Consider the following 22540-nt stretch of genomic DNA (forward strand, 5'->3'; position numbering starts at 1 on the left):
GTAGCCAGGCTTAAATTAGAAAGATAATTTCAAAAGTCACCACTCTTATTTAAGGCTATAAATGAACTGATCCAGAAAAACCTAGGGATCAGAGTTATGATGAGAGAAGGAAATTTTTCTGGAGGCAGAGACCCAATGCAGGCTGGCCACGCCAAATAAAGTGGTGTATACGTATTAATAGTATTTCCTAAACACCCCCTGAACAAGTTGTGGTACTAGACCACGGCAGATCCTTTGTGGACAGAGGAGGTATCTAGAGGCATTTAAAAGAAAAGGAAAACATGGGGCACCTGGGTGGCTCAGTCGGGCGGGCGTCCGACTTCAGCTCAGGTCATCATCAGCAGTTCGTGAGTTGGAGCCCCCCGTCAGGCTCTGTGGTGACCGCTCAGAGCTGGGAGCCTGCTTCAGATTCTGCGTCTCCCTCTCTCTCTGCTTGTCCCCCATTCATGCTCTGTCTCTCTCAAAAATAAATGTTAAAAAAACTTTTAAAAGAAAAATCTATTTTAAAATTGGAAACAAAAATACTGAAGTGAAAATTAAATTATACTGATTGGTTCCTACAGTGTCTGAGAAAAACAGCAGTCAGCCTGTTTTTTTTTTTTCCTTTCCCATGGGTCCTACACTCAAGAAACATTAGAAGGATTTAAATCACAAACAGAAAACCCAGTGGAGTAATATTCACTTTTACCCTGAAGTCCCAAATCCCAACTCTATCAAGAGCAAATGAGGAGGAAGAGGAAGAAAGAAGAGGAAGAAAAGAGAAGGAGGAGGAGGAGGAGAAAGAAATGTCCATGTCAGGCCACAGTAGGGAGAAAGGGTAGCAGAACAAGATGGGCCAAAAAGCAGATGATAGGTGGGAACTTTTGGCTTATACAACCCTCCAGGTTTTTCATCCTACATGAACCTGTTTAGGAAGGTCTATATACTCGAGAATATCCACAATTTTAAACTCTGAAAAAGTCACTTCTACTTCCACTCTACATACCACTCTGATTAAAGTTTGCCCCAAAGGACACAACACCGCAGGAATCAACTCTTCAATCCCCTTCGGAAATAAAAACTGAATTCAGTGGATGACCCAAGCACTACACTATCTGTGAACATATGGAAAAGATACTTATCTGAGCAATTCATCTCCAAGTACCTACAGCCTTAGGTTAAAACCCAATCTATACAAGCCTCAGCTTTCCCATCAGAAAAGTGAAAGATTTGGACCAAATACTATGTAAGATTGTTTTCACAGTGTGCATTATACACTGTGTTCTGAAGAATGAGGGGAAAAGACACCAACTTCACTCAACTAACAGTAATTTGGCACCCTAGGGAATCTTGCCTGACACCATAGTAAACTATGATGGCTCATAGCAACCAGGCACAGTAGAGAGAAGGCGCAAGCTTATCAAACATGTAGATATGTGATTTAAAGTGCCATCAGGAGCAGCACATTCTTATTTAGAAATGATACTGTATAGCTGACAGACAGGCACACTCCTACACAGAAGGGATTTAATAATACCTTTTTGTTAGCAACCTACCCTTCGAGTACCAGTGCACTGGGAATGCTGTGGCTTGACAAGACCTTACCAAGCAGCCCGTTCTAAAATGATCTCACTTTACCTGTTGCTTTACATATACAAAGGTGTCCTGGTACAGTCCCACGCACGAACACTCTAATGGACTCCTCCCAAGCAACATTCCCTCCCATTTCTCCAGCTGTGGCCTGAAGGCCATATACAACGTGATTACCAGGTACAAACACTAAATATGCATGTACGGGTTTCCTGGGAGCTGTACCAGGAGAACAGGCAAAGCATAAATGAGTACATAAAAGCCTTGGGTGTTGTAATAGTCAAGTACCTAAGTGGAAAAAAGAAAAGAAAAGGCAAAAAAGACGCAGAGGTCTCAAGATAAACTTGCTCCGCAACCTGGCCCATTTCTCATTATCTCTGTACACAGAGAGAGCCCAAAACTACTTCCTCCTCTCAGTCAAGATATGGGCAATTTCCTCAGCTAGTTCCCAAATCCCACTTATAGCATATGCCAATGAAATCAGCAAGGAGAGTATGAAAATTACTAACTTGCAATACATCTCATATAGTTAAATCTACCCAACCCTGGACACCTGGGTGAATCGATTGTTAAGCATCTGACTTCTTCTCAGGTCATGATTTCACAGTTCATGAGTTCGAATCCCACATCAAGTGAGCTCAAGCCCTGCTTTAGGTGAACACGAGCCCCACTTCTGGTAAAAACACGAGCCCTGGGTGAGCCCTACTTCTCTCTCTCATTCTTTCTTTCCCTCTCTCTCTCTTTCCCTCTCTCTCTCTTTCCCTCTCTCTCTCTTTCCCTCTCTCTCTCTTTCCCTCTCTCTCTCTTTCCCTCTCTCTCTCTTTCCCTCTCTCTCTCTTTCCCTCTCTCTCTCTTTCCCTCTCTCTCTCTTTCCCTCTCTCTCTCTTTCCCTCTCTCTCTCTTTCCCTCTCTCTCTCTTCCTCTGTCCCTAACTCACTTGCACCCTCTCTCTCTAAAAAAAAAAAAAAAGAAAAGAAATCTAGTCAACCCCAAAAATGACCACTAGAGCCTCTAATCAAAGCTCAAAAAAGACCAACCGGGGATTCAGAAACACTTTACAAATAAGTACTCTCTATGTTAAAATCAGAATCATCAAGTTGCAAAAATGCTCAAAAGCGTTCTTAAACTGGGTGTATGGATGATCATATGATCACAACTTATTCCAGGGCTCCTCCAAGCCCTGGCAGCAATCCCTCATGGTTTTCTCTCAGAATTATGGAGAGAAGCTATCTAAATAAGAAATCCAACAGGTAATATGAAAAATATTAACGATAGTGATGCCTTGTCACGTTTCCTAATATAAAGCAGATGAATTTCATTTACGCATACACAGCATATACAGCTTAACACAAATTATCTTTTTTGCTTGAGCTAATAATTACCAGCTGTCAAGGAAAATTAATTTCCATATTAGAGTTCCTGAGTACCTCTGTCATAATACATGTCAGATAGGTGAAATGAATCCATATTTGTTTTCCAGATTTTTCAGGTTAAATGACACAAGGAGCTAGTAATAACAGCAATGTTCCCCCTGTCATGACCAGATCAAAGGGTGCCAAACTATCCAAGATAATTTTTTTTTAAGTAGCCAAAAGGGTGTGTGTGTGTGTGTGTGTATCTATCTGTGTGTGTGTGGCTCTTCATTTGTTTGTTTTACTACAAAGTGGCGGCAGGGGGAAATAACTATTCCCAAACTACGAAACAACTCATTTTCCACACAATCTACCAATCGAGCCTGCTGCTGCACAGCCAGCTGTGTGCACACAGCAGACTGAACAGCAACAGTTCAGTACAAAGAGTAATAATGGGTTTGGGGATCAGACTGATAGAAATTCATATTACAGTTCTGTCATATACTAATTATGTGGCATTAGGCAAGATATCTAAGCTCCTTGAACATAATTTGCCTCATCTGCAAAATTGTTTAATACCAACCTTGCAAGATTACCTTGAAATTAAAATGTTGTACATAAAGTCCCAAATACCCAGCCAGGGGCTGTATAAATAAGAACAACTGTAACACATTTGTTTATGCCTACACCTCATCTACCCTATGCCCCAAATTAAGACAGTGACTGTTGCTCAACCTAATACAAAAGTTGGCCCCCAATACATTTCACAACAACGTTGCCTTCTCCATTGCAAATCACTGCAAGATCTCTCCCTCTCCCTTCAACCCATCCCCTCCACACCCAAACCTTACTCTGATAACCCCAAGAATTAGAAATGCTGTGCTCTGCAAAAAAAAAAAAAAAAAAAAAAAAACCAAACCAAAACAAAACAAAACCAAAAAAAAAAAAAACCAACAAAGAAAAAAAAGGAAAAAAAGAGAAAGAAAGAAAGAAAGAAAGAAAGAAAGAAAGAAAGAAAGAAAGAAAGAAAGAAAGAAAGAAAACAAAAACAAAGGAGGAAATCAATGAAAATATTTCTGAGAATAGCTCATTACTAAAATCTGTTCTGGAGCAAAGCAATGACATAGTTAAAATAAATAGCCAAATCTCAGTCCCAATGGTCCAATGCAATTTGACTACTAAACCACTAGCAAATCTTGATCATATATATTTTTTAAGATTTTACAAATTTTTTCCAGCGCTACATATCCTTAGCCATATCTAGCGCTGCACTACTACTCTAGACTTTGTATTACCAAACTCAAATATCTAAACAAAGATACATTTAGATTACAGAGCTGCTGAGATCAGCAGTAAGAAATAAATGATTACGTCACCCATCAAAATCTCATGATGCTTCTCCCCTTATGAATCATAAAAGCACATCTCTCTGGACCAGCACCTGTTTGGACAACACTCCTGCCCTAATGGCTGCCCTAGAATTATCCCAACTTCCAAGAGAGATAAAATAAATAGTTGCTATGTACCAAGGATGCAGGCTCACTAAAACATACCTCCTTCTCCTCTATCAACCCCTACGGGGGTACCTTTTGGATGGCTGCAACACCTGATTGCATGGGACACTGTGACACTGCATAAAAACGCAACTTTAAATGAGGCTGTTCTGATCAGTGGATTTTAGACATGTGCATAGAAGTCACTTGGAATGTAGCTAGGCATACACACACACACACACACACACACACACACACACACACACACACACACGTCTTCTTACTTGGTAGCCAACAAATGCTATGAGATAAAGTAAGCATTTTGTAACCGATTTATGAGGCAGAAATTGAAGTCAATTACCTTGTTTCACAAATGTACTACCTTCATTAACCTTATTGAATATAAATGCATCTACTCTTCAAAGAAACGGACAAAAGGGTCAATGACACAGATACAGCAAAACTTATACATTTGCACATACATTTATAGCTCTGCCATAATACATAAATAAAAAGGGTCAACTATTTGGTCATTACAGCTTTACCTCTTGTCTCACGCAATTCTTGGCCTCATTCTTAGAGAACAGGTTCCCCTGAAGCTTTAAGTAAAAATAAGATATTTTCATAGCCCCAAAGTATCTCCCCTAAGTATTTATTATTTACTGCCATTGTTTTCACTTTACATCCAAAATCTCTTGATACTCCTCCCTCTTGTAGGTGAAGCTTAATTCCTACCCCCTTGAGTATGAGTAGGACCTACTCACTCACTTCTAGTGAAGACAATGGGAAGGAACTTTACACGGGAGAAACCTGGAGGGTATCATCTTAATCAGGTGATCAAACTTAGTATTGTCAGTAATAAGTCATGTCGATGTCATGTGTCCTCTGATGTGATCCAACAAGAAAGGCACATCATCCCCAAAATCTGTAACTTCCATCTAACCATAAGAAAACATCAGAAAAACCCAAATTGAGGGATGTTCTACCAAATACCTAACCACTATTCTTAAAATTATCAGGTCCAGAAAAGACTGAGAGACTGTTACAAATTAGTGGAAACTAAGCAGGTAAATAAATGCAGTGTGGTATCCTAAGTTGAAACAGAAAAATAACACCAGGAAGGGAAAAAAAACTGGGGTAAGTCAAATAAAGTCTGTAGTATAACAATGTTAATTTCTTATTTTTGATAAATGTACCATGGTTAGGTAAGATGTTAACATTAAGGGAAGCTAGGTGAAGGGTATATGGTAACTCTGTGCTATCTTTGTCCTTCTGAAAAACCTAAAACGTTTTAGAAAATAAAAAGTTCAAAAAATAGATAATTGGTCCTTAAGGTCACATAGTAGTAAATAAATCCACACGCAAGATATTCTGTAACTGACCACTTTCCTCATTTGTTGAAATAGATTCATGTCAGGGGGGCACCTGGGTGACTAAGTCAGTTGAGCATCTGACTTCAGCTTGGGTCATGATCTCATGGTTCCTGAGTTCGAGCCCCACATCGGGCTCTGCACTGACAGCGTGGAACCTGCTTTGGATCCTGTCACACACTCTCTCTCTCTCTCTCTCTCTCTCTGTCTGACCCTCCCCTGCGGTCTCTCTCTCTCTCTTAAAAATAAACATTAAAAATAAATAAATAGATTCATGTCAGGCTACAAAGTGAGGTGCTGTTCATTGAGGACTATCTTCCCAGGACTTTAGGTCTTAAAAAGGAGACAACTCTAATAGCAAACAAACGGACCTCCGATGCACTACATCACACCCCAAAACCACAAAGAATAGCTTATCCATCCATTCTGCAAGCTTTATTAGTTGTGAACCATATGCTATGCCCTGTGCCACCCTCTAAGGATAAAAAGATCTACCTTCAACAGACATACAATCAAGTACGATCGATTTAAGAGCAAGGTGCTCAGAAAAGCCTCCCTGACCTTTCCAAGCTGAACTGGGTGCTCTCCCTTGATTGTTCCAGCACTCTGTGCCTCCTATGTTGAACTGTAATTGTTCATTTCTCCATCTATATCACCTCACAAGTGGTATTTGCCAAGAACTATGCAGAAGCTGAGATTTTATCCTGTCTGAAAGATAAGTTAGCCTATTACTGTTGCATGGATGCTGGCAGAAGACTGGAGACTACTGGATCACAGACCAAGGCCTTGATAACTCTTGGCAAAAGCAGTAGCCAAAGCCCCACGTTCGTTTGCACTGGTTCCTCTTGCCCTCTCCAGCTCAGAGGATGATGTCAAAAAGCCCCTCGTGGAAGCACTGTAATACATGCTATGGATTATGTTACAAGAAAGGAACACCAAGCTTGGAGATTCACTGCTCTCAAAGTAACTGGGAGCGAGCCTGATCTTTGCCAGGGGCGGGAGGGACATTATCCCAGCTCACATGACTGCTTCCTGCCCCAGGTAGGCAGTGATCAGGGTCCTACATTCCTGGCACGTCCATCAGGCAGGAATGCTCAGGACCTGTGACAGGTTGCCTCTTCCAATAATATTCTTAATGGCAGGGAGTATGTTTTAGGCACTTCTGTACTCTGAGCACCTGGCATGATATACGACACACCAGAGGGTCTGCTAAATGCAAGCCTGCTAAAATAAGCTGAGTTTGAAGCCAAAGACAACTGCACCATACTGTGACCATATACACAGACCATCTCTTTTCAGTTTCATTCTCTTAACTTCTAGGACAATACTAGAAACTCAAGAAATGTTCGGTGAATGAATTATCCCCTAGGATTATTCTATCTCTAAAACTGAAAGTTTCTACAATTCTCTAAAGAGCAGAAAGCAAGAAAGCTCAGGTGCATGATTGTCTCTGACAGATGGGACTCGTGTAATACTCCTTCCATGGAGGTAGAAATTCATGATAACAAACTCAGAATTCTATTAATTTTGGTTATTCAAAGTTATTCACGACTGGGGTGCCTGAGTGGCTCAGTTGGTTAAGTGTCCAACTCCTGATCACCGTTCATGAGTTCAAGCCCTGCATGTGGCTGTGCACTGAACGTGAGGAGCCTGCTTGGGATTCTCTCTCTCTCTCTCTCTCTCTCTCTCTCTCTCTGCCCCTCCCCTGCTCATGCTCTCTCTCAAAATAAATAAAACTTTAAAAAAATCATTTTTAAGTTATTCATGATCACCTCAAATTTCACTATAAATTTGTATCAAGATTAAACTCTCAGAGCACCCAGGTGGCTCAGTCGGTTAAGCATCTGACTCTTGGTTTTGGCTTAGGTCATGACCTCACGGTTTCATGGGTTTGAGCCCTGTGTCCAGCTCTGTGCTGAGAGCACAGAGCCTGCTTGGGATTCTCTCTCTCCCTCTCTCTCTCTGCCCCTCTCACACTCTGCTATCTCTGATTCAAACTTTAAAAAATGTTTAAAACAAAGATTAAACTCTATAAACAGAAGGCAGAAAACTATCACCACAGAACTCTAAAAGTAAATTCAAAAACCACATAAATGGTCTACTTAGCTAGCAACTCATAGATGAAGAGATGAAGAAAACAATGAAACTTTCTAAAACTTTATGATTTTTAAATATGAAATTTATTGTCAAATTGATTTCCATACAATGCCCAGTGCTCATTCCAACAGGTGCCCTCCTCAATACCCATCACCTACCCTCCCCACCTTCCCACCCCCCCATCAACCCTCAGTTTGTTCTCAGTTTTTAAGAGTCTCTTATGTTTTGGGTCCCTCCCTCTCTAACCTTTTTTTCTCCTCCCCCATGGTCTTCTGTTAAGTTTCTCAGGATACACAAAAGAGTGAAAACATATGGTATCTGTCTTTCTCTGTATGGCTTATTTCACTTAGCATAACACTCTCCAGTTCCATCCACGTTGCTACAGAAGGCCATATTTCATTCTTTCTCATTGCCACGTAGTACTCCATTGTGTATATAAACCACAGTTTCTTTATGCATTCATCAGTTGATGGACATTTAGGCTCTTTCCATAATTTGGGTGTTGTTGAAAGTGCTGCTATAAACATTAGGGTACAAGTGCCCCTATGTATCAGCATTCCTGTATCCCTTGGGTAAATTCCTAGCAGTACTATTGCTGGGTAATAGGGTAGATCTATTTTTAATTTTTTGAGGAACCTCCACACTGTTTTCCAGAGTGGCTGACCAGTTTTCATTCCCACCAACAGTGCAAGAGGGTTCCCGTTTCTCCACATCCTCGCCAGCATCTAGTCTCCTGATTTGTTCATTTTAGTCACTCTGACAGGCGTGAGGTGGTATCTGAGTGTGGGTTTGATTTGTATTTCCCTGATGAGGAGCAACATTGAGCATCTTTTCATGTGCACATAGACCAATGGAATAGAATAGAAACCCCAGAGTTAGACCCACAAAAGTATGGCCAACTCATCTTTGACAAAGCAGGAAATAATATCCAATGGAAAAAAAGACCGTCTCTTTAACAAATGGTGTGGGAGAACTGGACAGCAACATGCAGAAGGATCAAACTAGACCGCTTTCTGACACCATTCACAAAAATAAACTCAAAATGGATAAAGGACCTGAATGAGACAGGAAACCATCAAAATCCTAGAGGAAAAAGCAGGAAAAAAACCTCTCTGACCTCAGCCGCAGCAATTTCTTACTTGACACATCCCCAAAGGCAAGGGAATTAAAAGCAAAAATGAACTATTGGGACCTCATGAAGATAAAAAGCTTCTGCACTGGAAAGGAAATAATCAACAAAACTAAAAGGCAACCAATGGAATTGGAAAAGATATTTGTAAATGACATATCGGACAAAGGGCTAGTATCCAAAATCTATAAAGAGCTCACCAAACTCCACACCCGAAAAACAAATAACCCAGTGAAGAAATGGGCAGAAAACATGAATAGACACTTCTCTAAAGAAGACATCCAGATGACCAACAGGCACATGAAAAGATGTAAAACTTTATGATTTTAAAAGACCAGCAGCATTATTATTAAAGATGGAATGTTTCCCTTCGTGTACAATACACAGGGATGCAACACTGAAGGGATAATAATGACTGAGAGGCTCTCCATCAAGTTCCTTTTGCAAGTGCCAAGTACACATTTAAGAGGCAGATTTAATTTCCGGGAAGAATGCTCACCACAAATTATAAAAAGCAACATGTTGACATCATCAGCTACTCTTTTGGAAATGTATACCACATTCAGTCACTAAATTAGTAGTACATAATGGTATTTCATGAACATCATTCCATTCCTAGTTGAAAATGCTGAAACTACTATAGTATTCTCATAACAAATCATATGAAGGCATCCTTTCCTTTCCATTTCAGGTATGACAGTATGCTAGAAATACATGATGAAGGATCCTACAGGCGTATTAATCTTTTGAGTATACCACATTTCCATTAGAAAAGGTACATTTAAAGGCTTTTTTCCATCTAAAATATCTCAAATTAGTTTATCATATTGGCTTTTCTCTTGCTTCAGCAATGTTGGGTGAATAGACCTGAGGATTTCCCCCACTCCAGCCTCTGATCACCCTCCAATTTCCTCTCTAGCTGTAGCTTCCAGGACCCATCTCTTGGCCTATCCCTTGCTTCTCAGACCAGTTAATACCATCTTTTTGTGGTTAGCTCTTTGTCTCCAATCAACTATGAGCCCCAAGAGTCACCAAAATTATTCTACCAAGGTAAGGGCCGCCATTACCTGCCCAGTCTACCAGCACCTATGAGTTTCCTATACCTCTCTCTCTTTGGGCTTCTATCACAACTGCAAGAGTGTGGCCTGGGAAGGCAGGGTCCACTTCTTCCACAAGTTGGCAGGGAGATCCAAGGGCACCAACCATGTCTAGACTACACAAAACCAGAACTGCGGCTGAGTCCTCTTCTAGGACATGCAGAAGCTGACACAAGATGAGTGGGGTCACACCCTGGGTGCCAAGGAAGCAGCCCTGGAGGAAACCCTGAACCAGTTCCTGCCCTCACAGATTCCCATCTCTGTGACTTCCTGGACAGATACTTTCCGGAGGAAGAGGAAACTTATCCAGCATGACAAATCACCAACCTCCTGAGCCCAGTCCCAACAGGGCTGGGTGAGGCCTCATTGGAAGGCTTACCTTCAACAGGACTAGGAACCCCAAAGGGCAGTACCCTCAAGGCCCAGATGCAGCTCCCAAGCCTCCAGACTTCTGCCTGGGTCTCTGCTTCCAACCCAAAGGCAGTTTCTTAACCAACCGCAAACTTTCTCCCAAGCTACAGATCACGTATAAAGCTTCCTTTTGCAGAAAAAAAAATATAGAAGAAAAGTATGTCTTAGATAATATATTTGTAGATTTTAATGGATAGTATCAAGTGGGACTTCAATATCAACTTGAAGCCAGGTATACTTACATTGATTCCTTATTCTGTTTATTAGATATGCAGATATGTGAATTTTGTACAAATTATTTACCGTTGGTGTTAAGACTTTGCTTCAACATGTATCAAGATAATGAAATCTACCCTGTGGTTACAGTCACAAGTCAATGACATAGAAAAAAGGACACGTGACACACCTTATACAGAGCCTACATATGGTAGGTATTCAGGCAGTGGTAGCTCTTACTGCCGTCAGCTTGTCAGCTTCAGGCCCATCTGCTGTCACAGGGTCACTAACGGCCACAGGACTCCATTCACACACACATCACTTGCCCATTTATTTTAAGCCTAACCCTTCTGAGAACACTAGATGTGCTAACTTAACACATTGGGGTGAAATGCTATAGAACTACTGAGAAATTACAAGAAGCCCAGAGAACAGAATTATAGGGTTGAAAAAGCCTTGAGAATTCACCTTGCCCATCCCTATGCAGCAGTAAGGAATATTGTTGAACTCATTCTCGTTAAAGGAGACCAAATCTATTTTGAAAGATTTCCAATCAAGATGATCCCCAACTCTCCCTTAGATGCCCAGTTAACATCTCATGTACTAAATGCACAGCAATATCTTATCTAAATCTTCTGCATTTTAGTTAAGCACATTTGTTTTCTTCCATTGTCTTGGGTTTGGAACACATATGACATGATTATTAAATCATTTCTCAGACTTCTTTTCCTTAGTATCATGAACCTTTCATCACAGATCCTGCTTTTCCCATTTTTAATCATCTTTCAACTTCCCTGTGTCACCTCTATAGTTGCAGAGACTGAAATAGGTCAACACATATTACAAAGAAACTAAGAAAAAATGAGCTAATTATCATTGTGTGCTATATTCTAGTTATATATATCAATACGATGTTTGGATATTTTAATGACAGCCCCAGTTAAAGGCCTGATTTCAGGGGCACCTGGGTGGCTCAGTCAGTTAAATGTCCTACTTTTGATTTTGGCTCTGGTCATGATCTAATGGTTTGTGGGTTTGAGCCCCATGTCAGGCTCTGCACTGACAATGTGCAGCCTGCTGGGGATTCTCTCTCTCCCGCTCTCTCTCTTTCTCTCTCTCTGCCCCTCCCCCTCTCACATTCTCTCTCCACCACACTTACCTAGCATATTCTACTCCAACAGTTTGCTTTCCTTGCCTATACAATAATGATTGACTTTTGTGTAGCACTCTAATTTTTCCAATAATTCTCCATGATCCTCACAAGCACCCTGTACTAAAGCAAGGCAGGTATTATTTCTAGTTCACAGCTTTATAAAAGAACTTCCGGGAGTTTCACTCCTCCAAGAGCACTTACTTAGTAATGACAACCAGAACCAAGACTGGGATCAGCTGACATCCGTCAGTCAAGGGTGGTTTCCACTCTACTGCCTGAATAAAGTCACTACACTTCACTTACACTTCCCGGAATAGATGACTTTACTATCACAATCTTAAGGATTATTAATCTTAATTCTAAATTCATAGCCTCTGAATTCATGTGTTTCATGCTTTTTAGATTACAAGGAGTTCTCCACGGACCTTCATTCAAGGCTTTGCCAAAATAACTTTTATTCTCTTTTTTTATTAGTATTATAGGGGGCTTTATTATAAGGCTTGGACTTTCCCCATTCTGCCTTTCAGTATTCTTTACACAAAGAATTGCATTAATAATCAGGCTTAATCTTATTGACATGACAAAACCTTACATATTAGCTTTATGTCAAATTTCACCATTAATTAATATAAATATATTAATTATTACTATAGTATCAATTATATTTAGGAGAATCAGGAGGGTATTCTCTCTAGAGCCAGTAAATAGAACTTACCAATTTCCACTTAAATAGGACATTGATCATGAGCATTTATTTGCTCTGCATTAATGCATAGCAATGCATTCAATGATAATATTTCATGGGGCGCCAGGGTGACTCAGTCAATGGAGCATCTGACTCTTGATTTCAGCTTGGGTCATGATCACAGGGTCATGGGATCAAGCCCTATATCAGGTTCCACGCTGAGCATGGAGCCTGCTTGAGATATTCTCTCTCTCTCCCCCCGCCCCAAACTGTCCCTCTTCCATGCTCTCTAAAAGAAAAAAGAAAAAGAAAAAATAAAAATAAATGATATTTCTCTTTTTAAAGTAAGTATGACTCCATGAGAATAAACAGAGAGGAGACAGCAGCAGTTGAGAGGAATATAGTAGATGCTATCAGAACGTGGCATGCAAATTTGATGATGCAGCTAGTTAGACAATGAACAACAAGAACTGTATCTGGAATACAAATCAAGTTCAAAAAAATTCACTAATATTCTTTCATTAAGATATTTCTAGTAAGGGGGTGCCTGGGCAGCTCAGTCGGTTAAGCGTGGGACTCTTGGTTTCAGCTCAGGTCATGATCTCACGGCTTCATGGGTTTGAGCCCCACATCAGGCTCTGCGCTGATGGGACAGGGCCTGCTTGGGACACTCTCTCTCTCTCTCTCTCTCTCTCTCTGTCTCTCTGTCTCTCTGTCTCTCTCTCTATCCCCCTCCCCCACTTGCGCTATCTCCATCTCTCTCAAAATAAACTTAAAAAAAAGACATTTCCAGGGGCGCCTGGGTGGCTCAGTTGGTTGAGTGACCAACTTCGGCTCAGGTCATGATCTCAAAGTTTGTGAGTTCAAGCCCTGCGTCGGGCTCCATGCTGACAGCTTGGAGTCTGAAGCCTGCTTCAAATTCTGTGTCTCTCCCTCTCTCTGCCCCTTCCCTGCTCATGCTCTGTGTGTCTCTCTCTCAATAATAAGTAAACCCTATCATCACTGCTGGTGATCCTATGGCCCAGCTTAGTGGGACAAGGACCAGAAAGACAGCTGCAAGTGCCAAAAATGGTGATTGTGACAAAATGGCTACTCTGGGACCAAAATCTGTCATCAAATCAAGTACTATTGTAGTGACTTTAATTTGCCATGAGACAAGTTTTTGAAGGGGACAGATCACACTGGATGAAAGGCAGATTCCCCTGGAGATACTAAAATCCAATAGGTAGAAGCGCCTAACAACAGATTTTAATATAATGGAAGCACTGAGCAAACCCAACACAAAACTTGAGGAAATAAAGATAAAGCTAACATCAGAAGCTCCCCACACAAACCTCTCTCTGATGAGTACAAAACATCTCTCCAATGACCAATGAGTATTAAAAATGATGTAAAAACAGATCCATGTATATGAAAGCCTTTCCAGCTGATGCAATCCTTAGTGACATAAAGGATTAGAAGATAAAGGTCAAGCACAAAATATTCAAACGAAAACAACATTACACAAAGCATGAAACGATCAATATTTGCAGGGTCTGATTGTATTAAATTTGCCCAAGTTTATAGAGACACTGGTTAAAAGCATAAAGACCTTCTAATACTTTTCAAGGAGTATTATTTTCCAGACAAGAAAAAAAACAAAGATTAAAATGAGGTATAAGCTAAATTCAGATACCAAACAAGAACAAGAAGAAAACCAGAAGTGCTCCAGGTGCTGACATGAATCCTCTGGGAAAACTGAACGCTGAAACTTTGGGATGACTTAGATGATCAGACCCGTTGGAAAGATCCACACTTGTTTTTCTCAAATCGTGGGGAAATGAAATGGATAGACTTCATAATGCTATTTAAAGAAAAGGCTAAGCAGCACTAGATAAAGCCAAAGAAGCCTTAATTTACAATTAAGGAACAGAGAAGAGAGGTGGGAGGTACTAGGAGAGGCGGGGGGGGAAAACGGCACTGAAAAAAATCATGGAGGATCAACAAGAATCCCTAAACAAATGAACTTGAAAAGGTCACAGATTTAAAGGAAGGGGGAGAGGAATTAAAGCTGTCCAGGAAAAGTACAGTTTCACGGCTAGAAAGTGAACATGGATGGTGATGAGGAACATGATCAAATGGATGCAGCTGGACCAGTAAGAGCAGACAAAGGAGAATCGGCATGGAAACAACGACAGCAAAAACACAAAATGGTGCAGAGACCAGGAATTTAGCCAGCAAACTTCTAGGTATTCAAGCTGCTTTTATCTCTGGAGGCTTGAAAAAAAGAAAATCAAATTAAGCCCATTTCCTTGTCTGGCTACGAGAAAGGAAAGATTTATTTATTTTGTGTGTGTGTGGTTTAACCTCTTTTTGTTGTTGTTACCCAAATGAAGGGTTTTTTTTTTAATGCATACATAGTTCTGTTTCTGTTATTTCAAATGATTCAAATACTAAAGGGAAGGTTCTTCCACTACACTGTTTTGTAACAAGAATAGATTAGTAAAAACTGACAAAATGCACACCCATGGGAAAAGAAAAAAAAATGAACTGAGTCAATGGGGACAAATGCAGCTGTCCGGCTGCTTCGTGGGCTGATAGGCTTTCTTTTCCCGTTCAGTCTACTTGCCGGCAAAAGGATACCAAGGGTGGGGAAGAAAATCAAATATCATTATAATTAAAATCTCCCCCCAATCAATTTTTCATAAAATGGCATTGAAGAAAGATCTACAATAGCTTTAAATGAAAATATGCATGGGCAACTATACTGACCCAACTGTGGTCTAATCGTTTCATTTTTTTTCTATTTGCTCCACTGAAAATAAACAGAGCTTATAGACTTGCACAGAAACATGTGGGAAAAAAAAAAATCTTTTCTCTTCAATATTGCCCCAGTGCACTCTTACTCACACTGTAAACATTTTTCTAACTAGTTATCTGTGACTTCTTGAAAGGAGTAGATAAAGCATATGGCATGAATTCAATGACTCACCACTTGGGGAAAAAAAATAAAGGTAGGGGGCGGAAAACTTCCTTAAAGATCTAACATTCTTATGCCTGAATATAAGTGAGAGTATGGTACCATTCTCTAAGCTTGTGAAACATAACTTAGAACTGCAAGAACATTGTTCAAAAAGAAAAGCTGTAGGCGCGATCGTCTGTTTCAGAGGCTTACAGAAAGACTCCTAAAAAGATGTCTCAAGACTCCCAATCCTACCAGAAAGAGTGTGACCTCAAACAAACTAGTGGCCTCTCCCCATTTCCTCAGCAAAACAAGATGCCATGACCTTCAGCCAGAGACTGAAGTGTAGAGAGACACATAAAAGAATGGGTAAGATTTAAAGAATAATTATTCAGGGTGCCTGGGTGGCTCAGTCAGGTGAGCATCTGACTTTTGATTTTGGCTCAGGTCATGATTTCAGGGTTTGTGAGACTGAGCCCTGTGTGGGGCTCTGTGCTGGCAGCGCAAAGACTGCTTGGGATTCTCTTTCCCCTCTAAAAATGAATAAATTAATGGAGAAGGAAGAGGAAGAGGAGAAGGATGATGATTATTATTATTATCCAATGAATATAAGTAAACATTATTCAGGTCAAAAAATAGATCAGCATCAACATCAGGAAGTCCCCCCAACACCGACACCTGTGGCATGCCCCTACCCAATCATTACCCCTCACCCCTCTACTAGAGGGGAACACGAGCCTCATTTGTACCATAACCGTTTCCTTGGTTTCCATTTTAGCATTCAAATACGCATCCCTAAATAACAGCTTGTTTTTTTCTTGCGTGTGAACTTTATGTAAGTAGAATCGTACGGAGGTATTTTGTGGCTATGTAGTGTTCGTTTTACTTCACAGTATGTTTGAGCGGCTCATCCACTGACTTATGTATTCATTCCACCATTAGTAGACAGTTGAGTTGCTTTCACGTGGCTCTTCTGACCAGCACTGCTATGAATGCACACACACGTCTCCCGGTGTGTGCATTGGCGCCATAGCTTCTCGAGAGTGCCTTCCCAGGGTACAAGTGCCAGATCTTCAACTTTACAGAAAAATGACAAACCACCTTCCTAAATGAATATACCAACATGCACACACACCAACTGTGTGTGCAGTAGAAATTCACTCTTGGGATTTAATTACTGGTCCTCAAAGATTCACTGTTGAGACGTAAATCCTACTGGGTGAGTAACGACACATTAAGCTAGAGGTACTCTTAGCAAAAGGTCCGTCTCAAAATGGCATTTGAGAATCGGACCAGAGGTGTATGCACCACACAGCTGATTCTAGAATAAAAAAGAATGCATAAAGAACAGTTCAAAGTTCAGAGAAATGAAGTCTGTCATCTGTCGCAGGGACAACAAGGGCCATTCTTCAGGGCATGTGGCAGACACAGATATGCAGGAAAAAAACAAATGAGCAACTATAGGTGGCAAACTGGAGGAAAAGGGGAGAAATTTTATTTTAGGACTTAACATGAAACCTAAAATCACCAACTTTTAAATGCTCAGAGGCTAAGACCACCACCATTGGTTATTCAACAAGTAGACTCAATAGTCACCTCTATCACACCCAAAACCTTTTAATTTCTCAGAAAAAGGATCTTCAAATTCTATTGGCAACCACTGCCATTATGCCTAACATTCAAGGAAAACAAAAAATTAGACTTTGACTTTACTGAAGGTAGTTAATTAAGCTTCTATGGACAAAAAATTCTGATACATACTAATTCTAGGCACACGGTTACTCATTGAGCAGAACTAAAACCAGCAGCCATTTTGGGATAAGATGTTGACAGCATCAAATTAGGCACTGTTCCATCTAACTATTCTTGCACTGGATACTAAGAGAAATAGTATTCCTAATGTTCGACAGAACCATGATAGACTAGGATTCAAATCCACACCTGTTCAACTTAGGGGTCTGTGCTCCTTATATTCAACAACACTGACAAAGGAAAGACTGTAACATCATCGACTGAACTTAAATGTCCAATATTAAGATAATCAAATTTTCAAAGTTGATAAGTTATTTCTAATTTGAGTTACTTTGGTAGTTAGTAAAGAAATTATATACTAAATATATATATAATTATATAATATAATATATAATATATTATATAATATATAATTATATATATTATATATAATTATATAATATAATATATATAATATATATATAATATATATATAATTGTATATATTTAGTATATATATGTATTTAGTATATATATATATTTAGTATATATATATGTATTTAGTATATATATATATTTAGTATATATATATTTAGTATATATATATTTAGTATATATATTTATGTTTTTATATATACTAAATATGTATATAAATATATATATATTATATATTTATAACATATATTATATATTTTTTATATATAATATATGTTATAAATATATATATATTATGATCACAGAATGTACTCCATCTCTCAAAAGTAAACTAATATAGCCCTACTCCTACAATGAAGAAAGCATGGCAGCTCTTCTCAGGCATATGACATGGTGGAAAGAAAATGATACATCAGCAGCACAGTGGGGAAAAGCTAGAAGCACATGTCAGAAGATGGGACAATTGTGATCTCCCGAGAAACCAATCACACATAAACAAGCTACCTGAAAAGAAATCAGTAAGCAAAGACAGACTACAAGAAAAATACATAGGAGAGCCAAATCATGCCAAGCTTTAAGTTATAAATAAAATGCTAACATCAACAGTCAAAATCATAAGCCCCTGAGCATAGCTGCCGGGTTAGACGAGAACTGTGAATCGCCTTCCGACATTCAGGCAGTATCTTTCACTTGCCAGATACTGTCCTAGTAACCGAGTACACTTTTAATTCAATTAAAACCAGGTAGTCCACACTGCACTGCTTCCATTTCCCTCCCCCTGACCCCCACCCCCGGCCTTTAGCAGAACAGCTAACACAAATTAAAACTAAGCAGCCCACCTTTTACCTTTCTCTCACCTTGAAGAAAGGTGCTTATAAACCTGTAAGCGGCCAAAATGCAGGTGACAAGAGGGCAGTACTTATCTGACTGGCAAAAAGAGGAGTCACTGGCCCCTAAACGGTCAATGAGTTGGATGCCTTCAGCAAATCTCTCCTGAGAGGGTGACACTGTGGGGAGCGTACAACAGAAGGACACCAGTCTGAACCTCGCTCTGCTGACCCACACTCACCCTACTCTCTCAACGTGTAATTTTTTTCTACTCAAGAGGTTTATTCTATTAAGCTCAAAGAGAATTCATCACTTTATGATTCTTAGTCTGGTATGGGCATTCAAAAATATAGGCAAGATGAGAAAAAAGAAAGGTCGAACTCAACAGCAACGTAAAAGTTGGAGGCAAGAGGGAATTCAAAGCAAATTGTCTGAAAATAGTATTTTCATTTTATTTCTCTGCTTGTCAATTCTTTATATTTTTTTAACCTGGCAATATTATGCTGTTTGTTGTTGTCGAGGTCATAGTAGACTCACATACAAATTTAAGAAATAATACAGAGAGGGGCGCCTGGGTGGCTCAGTCAGTTGAGCGTCCGACTTCAGCTCGGGTCATGATCTTGCAGCTCGTGAGTTCGAGCCCCACGTTGGGCTCTGTGCTGCCAGCTCGGAGCCTGGAGCCTGCTTCAGATTCTGTGTCTCCCTCTCTCTCTGCCCTTTTCCCACTCATGCTCTGTCTCTCTCTGTCTCTCAAAAATGAATAAGTTTTAAAAAAAAAAATTTTTTTAAAGAAACACACAGAGATCTCCCATGTACTTGGCCCAGTTTCCCCCAATGATAACAGTTTGCGAAACTGTATTATAATATCACAACCAGAAATACGGACATACTGACATTGATATAAGCACCAATCCTCTTCAGGTTTCCTCAGTTTTATTTGTAGTCACTCATGTGCATGTGTATTAAGTTCTAGACAATGTTATCATTTGTGTAGGTTTGTCTACCTACTACCACAAGACAAAAGATCGTACCAGCTCTATCAAGAACCTTCACGTTGCCATTTTATAACCACATCCACTTCCCACCCTCCCATCCCAAACCCCTGAAAACCACTCATCCATCCTCCTTTCGTCCTTCCGATTCTTACGCCACACTCTAGGAGAGAGCAGCCATCTCTCCAGCCAGCTCTGTTCCATCACTCTCTGTAACTACTCTCCTACTCCACCTTCACACTGCTGCACATCGTTCAGGGTAGAGTCAATCTTAAAACAACAGCTGGGCATAGAAGGAATGAGCATTTCACCTTATTGATAGAGAAGACTGTCCAAAAACAAAACAGAAAAGTTTTCGTGTTCAGGTACACAGGACTCTAATATGTGCATATCCACGAATATGCATATTCCTAGCTGTAAAAGGGAAAAGAACACATACTCTAGAAGCTTGGTAAAGCTTTGTATAAACATAAGCATTGATTCCTCTGATATCAAAGAAAACACTTCTGTTTTCAGACTACCCAACTTAGAGGGGCATGGTTCAGCATTTCCATTTCTGGAAAGCCTTTTATCCATTTCAACCAGGCCTTAAGTCCTTCTACATCAGTACATGGAATCCCTGGCTTCCACTTAATGAAACATCTTTTTTCCTTGCAAACCATTAGACACACTGTCCTTTACTTGAATTTAAAACCCAAAGGACAAAAGGATGAATTGCTAGTAAATAAAATGCAGCTTTATGGGGCGCCTGGGCGGCTCAGTCGGTTGAGCATCCAACTTCTGCTCAGGTCATGATCTCACAGTTCGTGAGTTCGAGCCCCGCGTCGGGCTCTGTGCTGACAGCTCAGAGCCTGGAGCCTGTTTCAGATTCTGTGTCTCCCTCTCTCTCTGCCCCTGACCCATTCGCGTTCTGTCTCTCTCTCTCTCAAAAATAAATAAACATTAAAAAAAATTTTTTAATGCAGCTTTAAAGGGAACATAAATAAGAGGGTCTATGCAACTTTCAGAGCACTAAACCATAGGCAAGCAACCGGAATTCATACCTGCAGAGCTGAGGAGGACACTGAAGTCCGTCCCCCGTTGTGATTCTCCACTTTCATTATTGACCTCTTTTTCAATATCTTGATATCGATCCCAGTTAGAGACTATCTTTCTTTTAGAATAATTTCCCTGTTCCTCATTCTCTTCTCCAAAGGTCTCTGCATCACTGTCATCTTCAACCTGCAATCATTACAAACAAATCAATACACAGGCAGTGGAAATTTCAACCATAGCAGCCTTAGCAGTAAAGTAAAACAAAACAAAAAATAGTATACAAGTATCATGACAAAGAGCATTTTATAGATCAAGCTGAGGATACAAAATTATATTTCAAAAGGACCCCAATGTACCACGGTCCTGAATTCATTTTCAGAGTAAATTTTTCATTTCACTTTGCAAAGGAAATCTGGCAAGTTCCTGTCTAAAAATTTGTGTAACTGATAGGGCTAATGCCTACTACCCCAGTGTATCCTTTCCCATTAGTTGTTTCATCTTATAGAAATAATCAAGGCTATACAGGTCTTTTTTTTTTTTAGGCTTATTTTTATTTATTTTGAGAGGGGCATTTATTTTAGGAGGGCAGAGAGAGAGGGGGAGAGTCCCAAGCAGGTTCCACACTGTCAGCACAGAGCCCAATGAGTGGCTCGAACTCACAAACCATGAAATGACCTGAACTGAAATCAAGAACCAGATGCTCAACGGACTGAGCCACCCAGGCACCCCAAGGCTATATGAGTCTTAAACTTAGAGGACTTTAGGATAGAAATCAACCATTTCCACTTACAGATTTTACAAACACAATAAATAAGTTTTGTAAGTTTTAAATGGGAACTCTGCTCAGGTGCATTCAAGAGTACAACTTCCAGTCTTGAGTATTTAAAAAAAAGAGCATGCAGAAAAATGCAGAAGGTGAGGAATTATAAAAGATGAAGGGCCTAGTTTCTTCAACAAATAATTTGCAAGGGAAAAAATGCTGGGGGAGGAGGGAGATATCTACAGATTGAAAGAGCTTAATGGACACATAACCATTTCTAATGTCAGAAACTTATTTTTTTTAAGGAGACGAAGCTCTTACTATTCTTTAAGTGAATTTACTTATTTTGAGAGACAGAGAGACAGAGAATCCCAAGCAGGCTCCACACTGTCAGTGCAGAGTCTGATGCAGGGTTCGAACCCACAAACTGTGAGATCATGACCTGAGCTGAAATCCAGAGTCAGATACTTAACCAATTGAGCCAGGCATGCTCCCAGGAGCTTATTTGAAGTCAGATTCTAACAATATAACTACAGATAAATATCACTTATGAGACAGAAAAATGAATGACTGGATATTTGATTATATTGAAGGAATACGATTATTTCATATATTTATTGTTTGCGGTGATACCAGACCATGTTTTTTTTTAATGTTCTTATTTTTTAGGAAAAAATATTGACTATTTACAGATGAAAAGACAAGAATGTGGGATTTCCTTCAAAATAATGGGTGGAGGGGCGCCTGGGTGGCTCAGTCGGTTGAGCATCCGACTTTGGCTCAGGTCATGATCTCATGGTTTGTGAGTTTGAGCCTCACGTCGGGCTCTGTGCTGATGGCTCGGAGCCTGGACACTGCTTCAATTCTGTGTCTCCCTCTCTCTCTGCCCCTTCCCCACTCATGATCTGTCTCTCTCTGTCTCTCAAAAATGGATAAACGTTTTAAAAATAATAATAACAATAATAATAATAATAATGGGTGGAGAGGAATGGTGGGTACAGAGGAAATAAACTGGGCACAATTGATAATTATATAATCCTATCTACTTTTTGAAATTGTCCTATTAAAATAAAAAATTAACTTTAAACAACAAAGATGCATGTAGAATCTAAAGTCATGGTTCAAAGAAGCATCCCAAAGATTATAAAATCCTCATCAAGAAAAACCTTGTGAAATATATTATAACAAACTATCTGTAGACAGGTTGTAGATAGCTTTTGTTAACACAAAAATGAGGCATGTGCAC

At 39.8% G+C, this 22540-nt stretch overlaps 2 protein-coding genes across 2 annotated transcripts in view; one reads left to right on the forward strand and one right to left on the reverse strand.

The window, feature by feature from the left end:
* Window positions 1-22540, reverse strand: part of AVEN (apoptosis and caspase activation inhibitor) — a 199527-nt gene that overhangs the window by 128629 nt on the left and 48358 nt on the right. Inside the window, exon 3 of the mRNA XM_006932680.3 lies at window positions 20543-20720. Coding sequence (XP_006932742.3) covers window positions 20543-20720 — 178 coding nt within the window. The remainder of the gene's footprint in view (window positions 1-20542; window positions 20721-22540) is intronic.
* CHRM5 (cholinergic receptor muscarinic 5) overlaps window positions 1-22540 on the forward strand; it is a 96355-nt gene that overhangs the window by 8579 nt on the left and 65236 nt on the right. The gene's annotated exons all lie outside the window — the stretch shown is intronic.

This window comes from Felis catus, chromosome B3, assembly GCF_018350175.1.
Source record: "Felis catus isolate Fca126 chromosome B3, F.catus_Fca126_mat1.0, whole genome shotgun sequence".
Lineage (NCBI taxonomy): Eukaryota > Metazoa > Chordata > Mammalia > Carnivora > Felidae > Felis > Felis catus.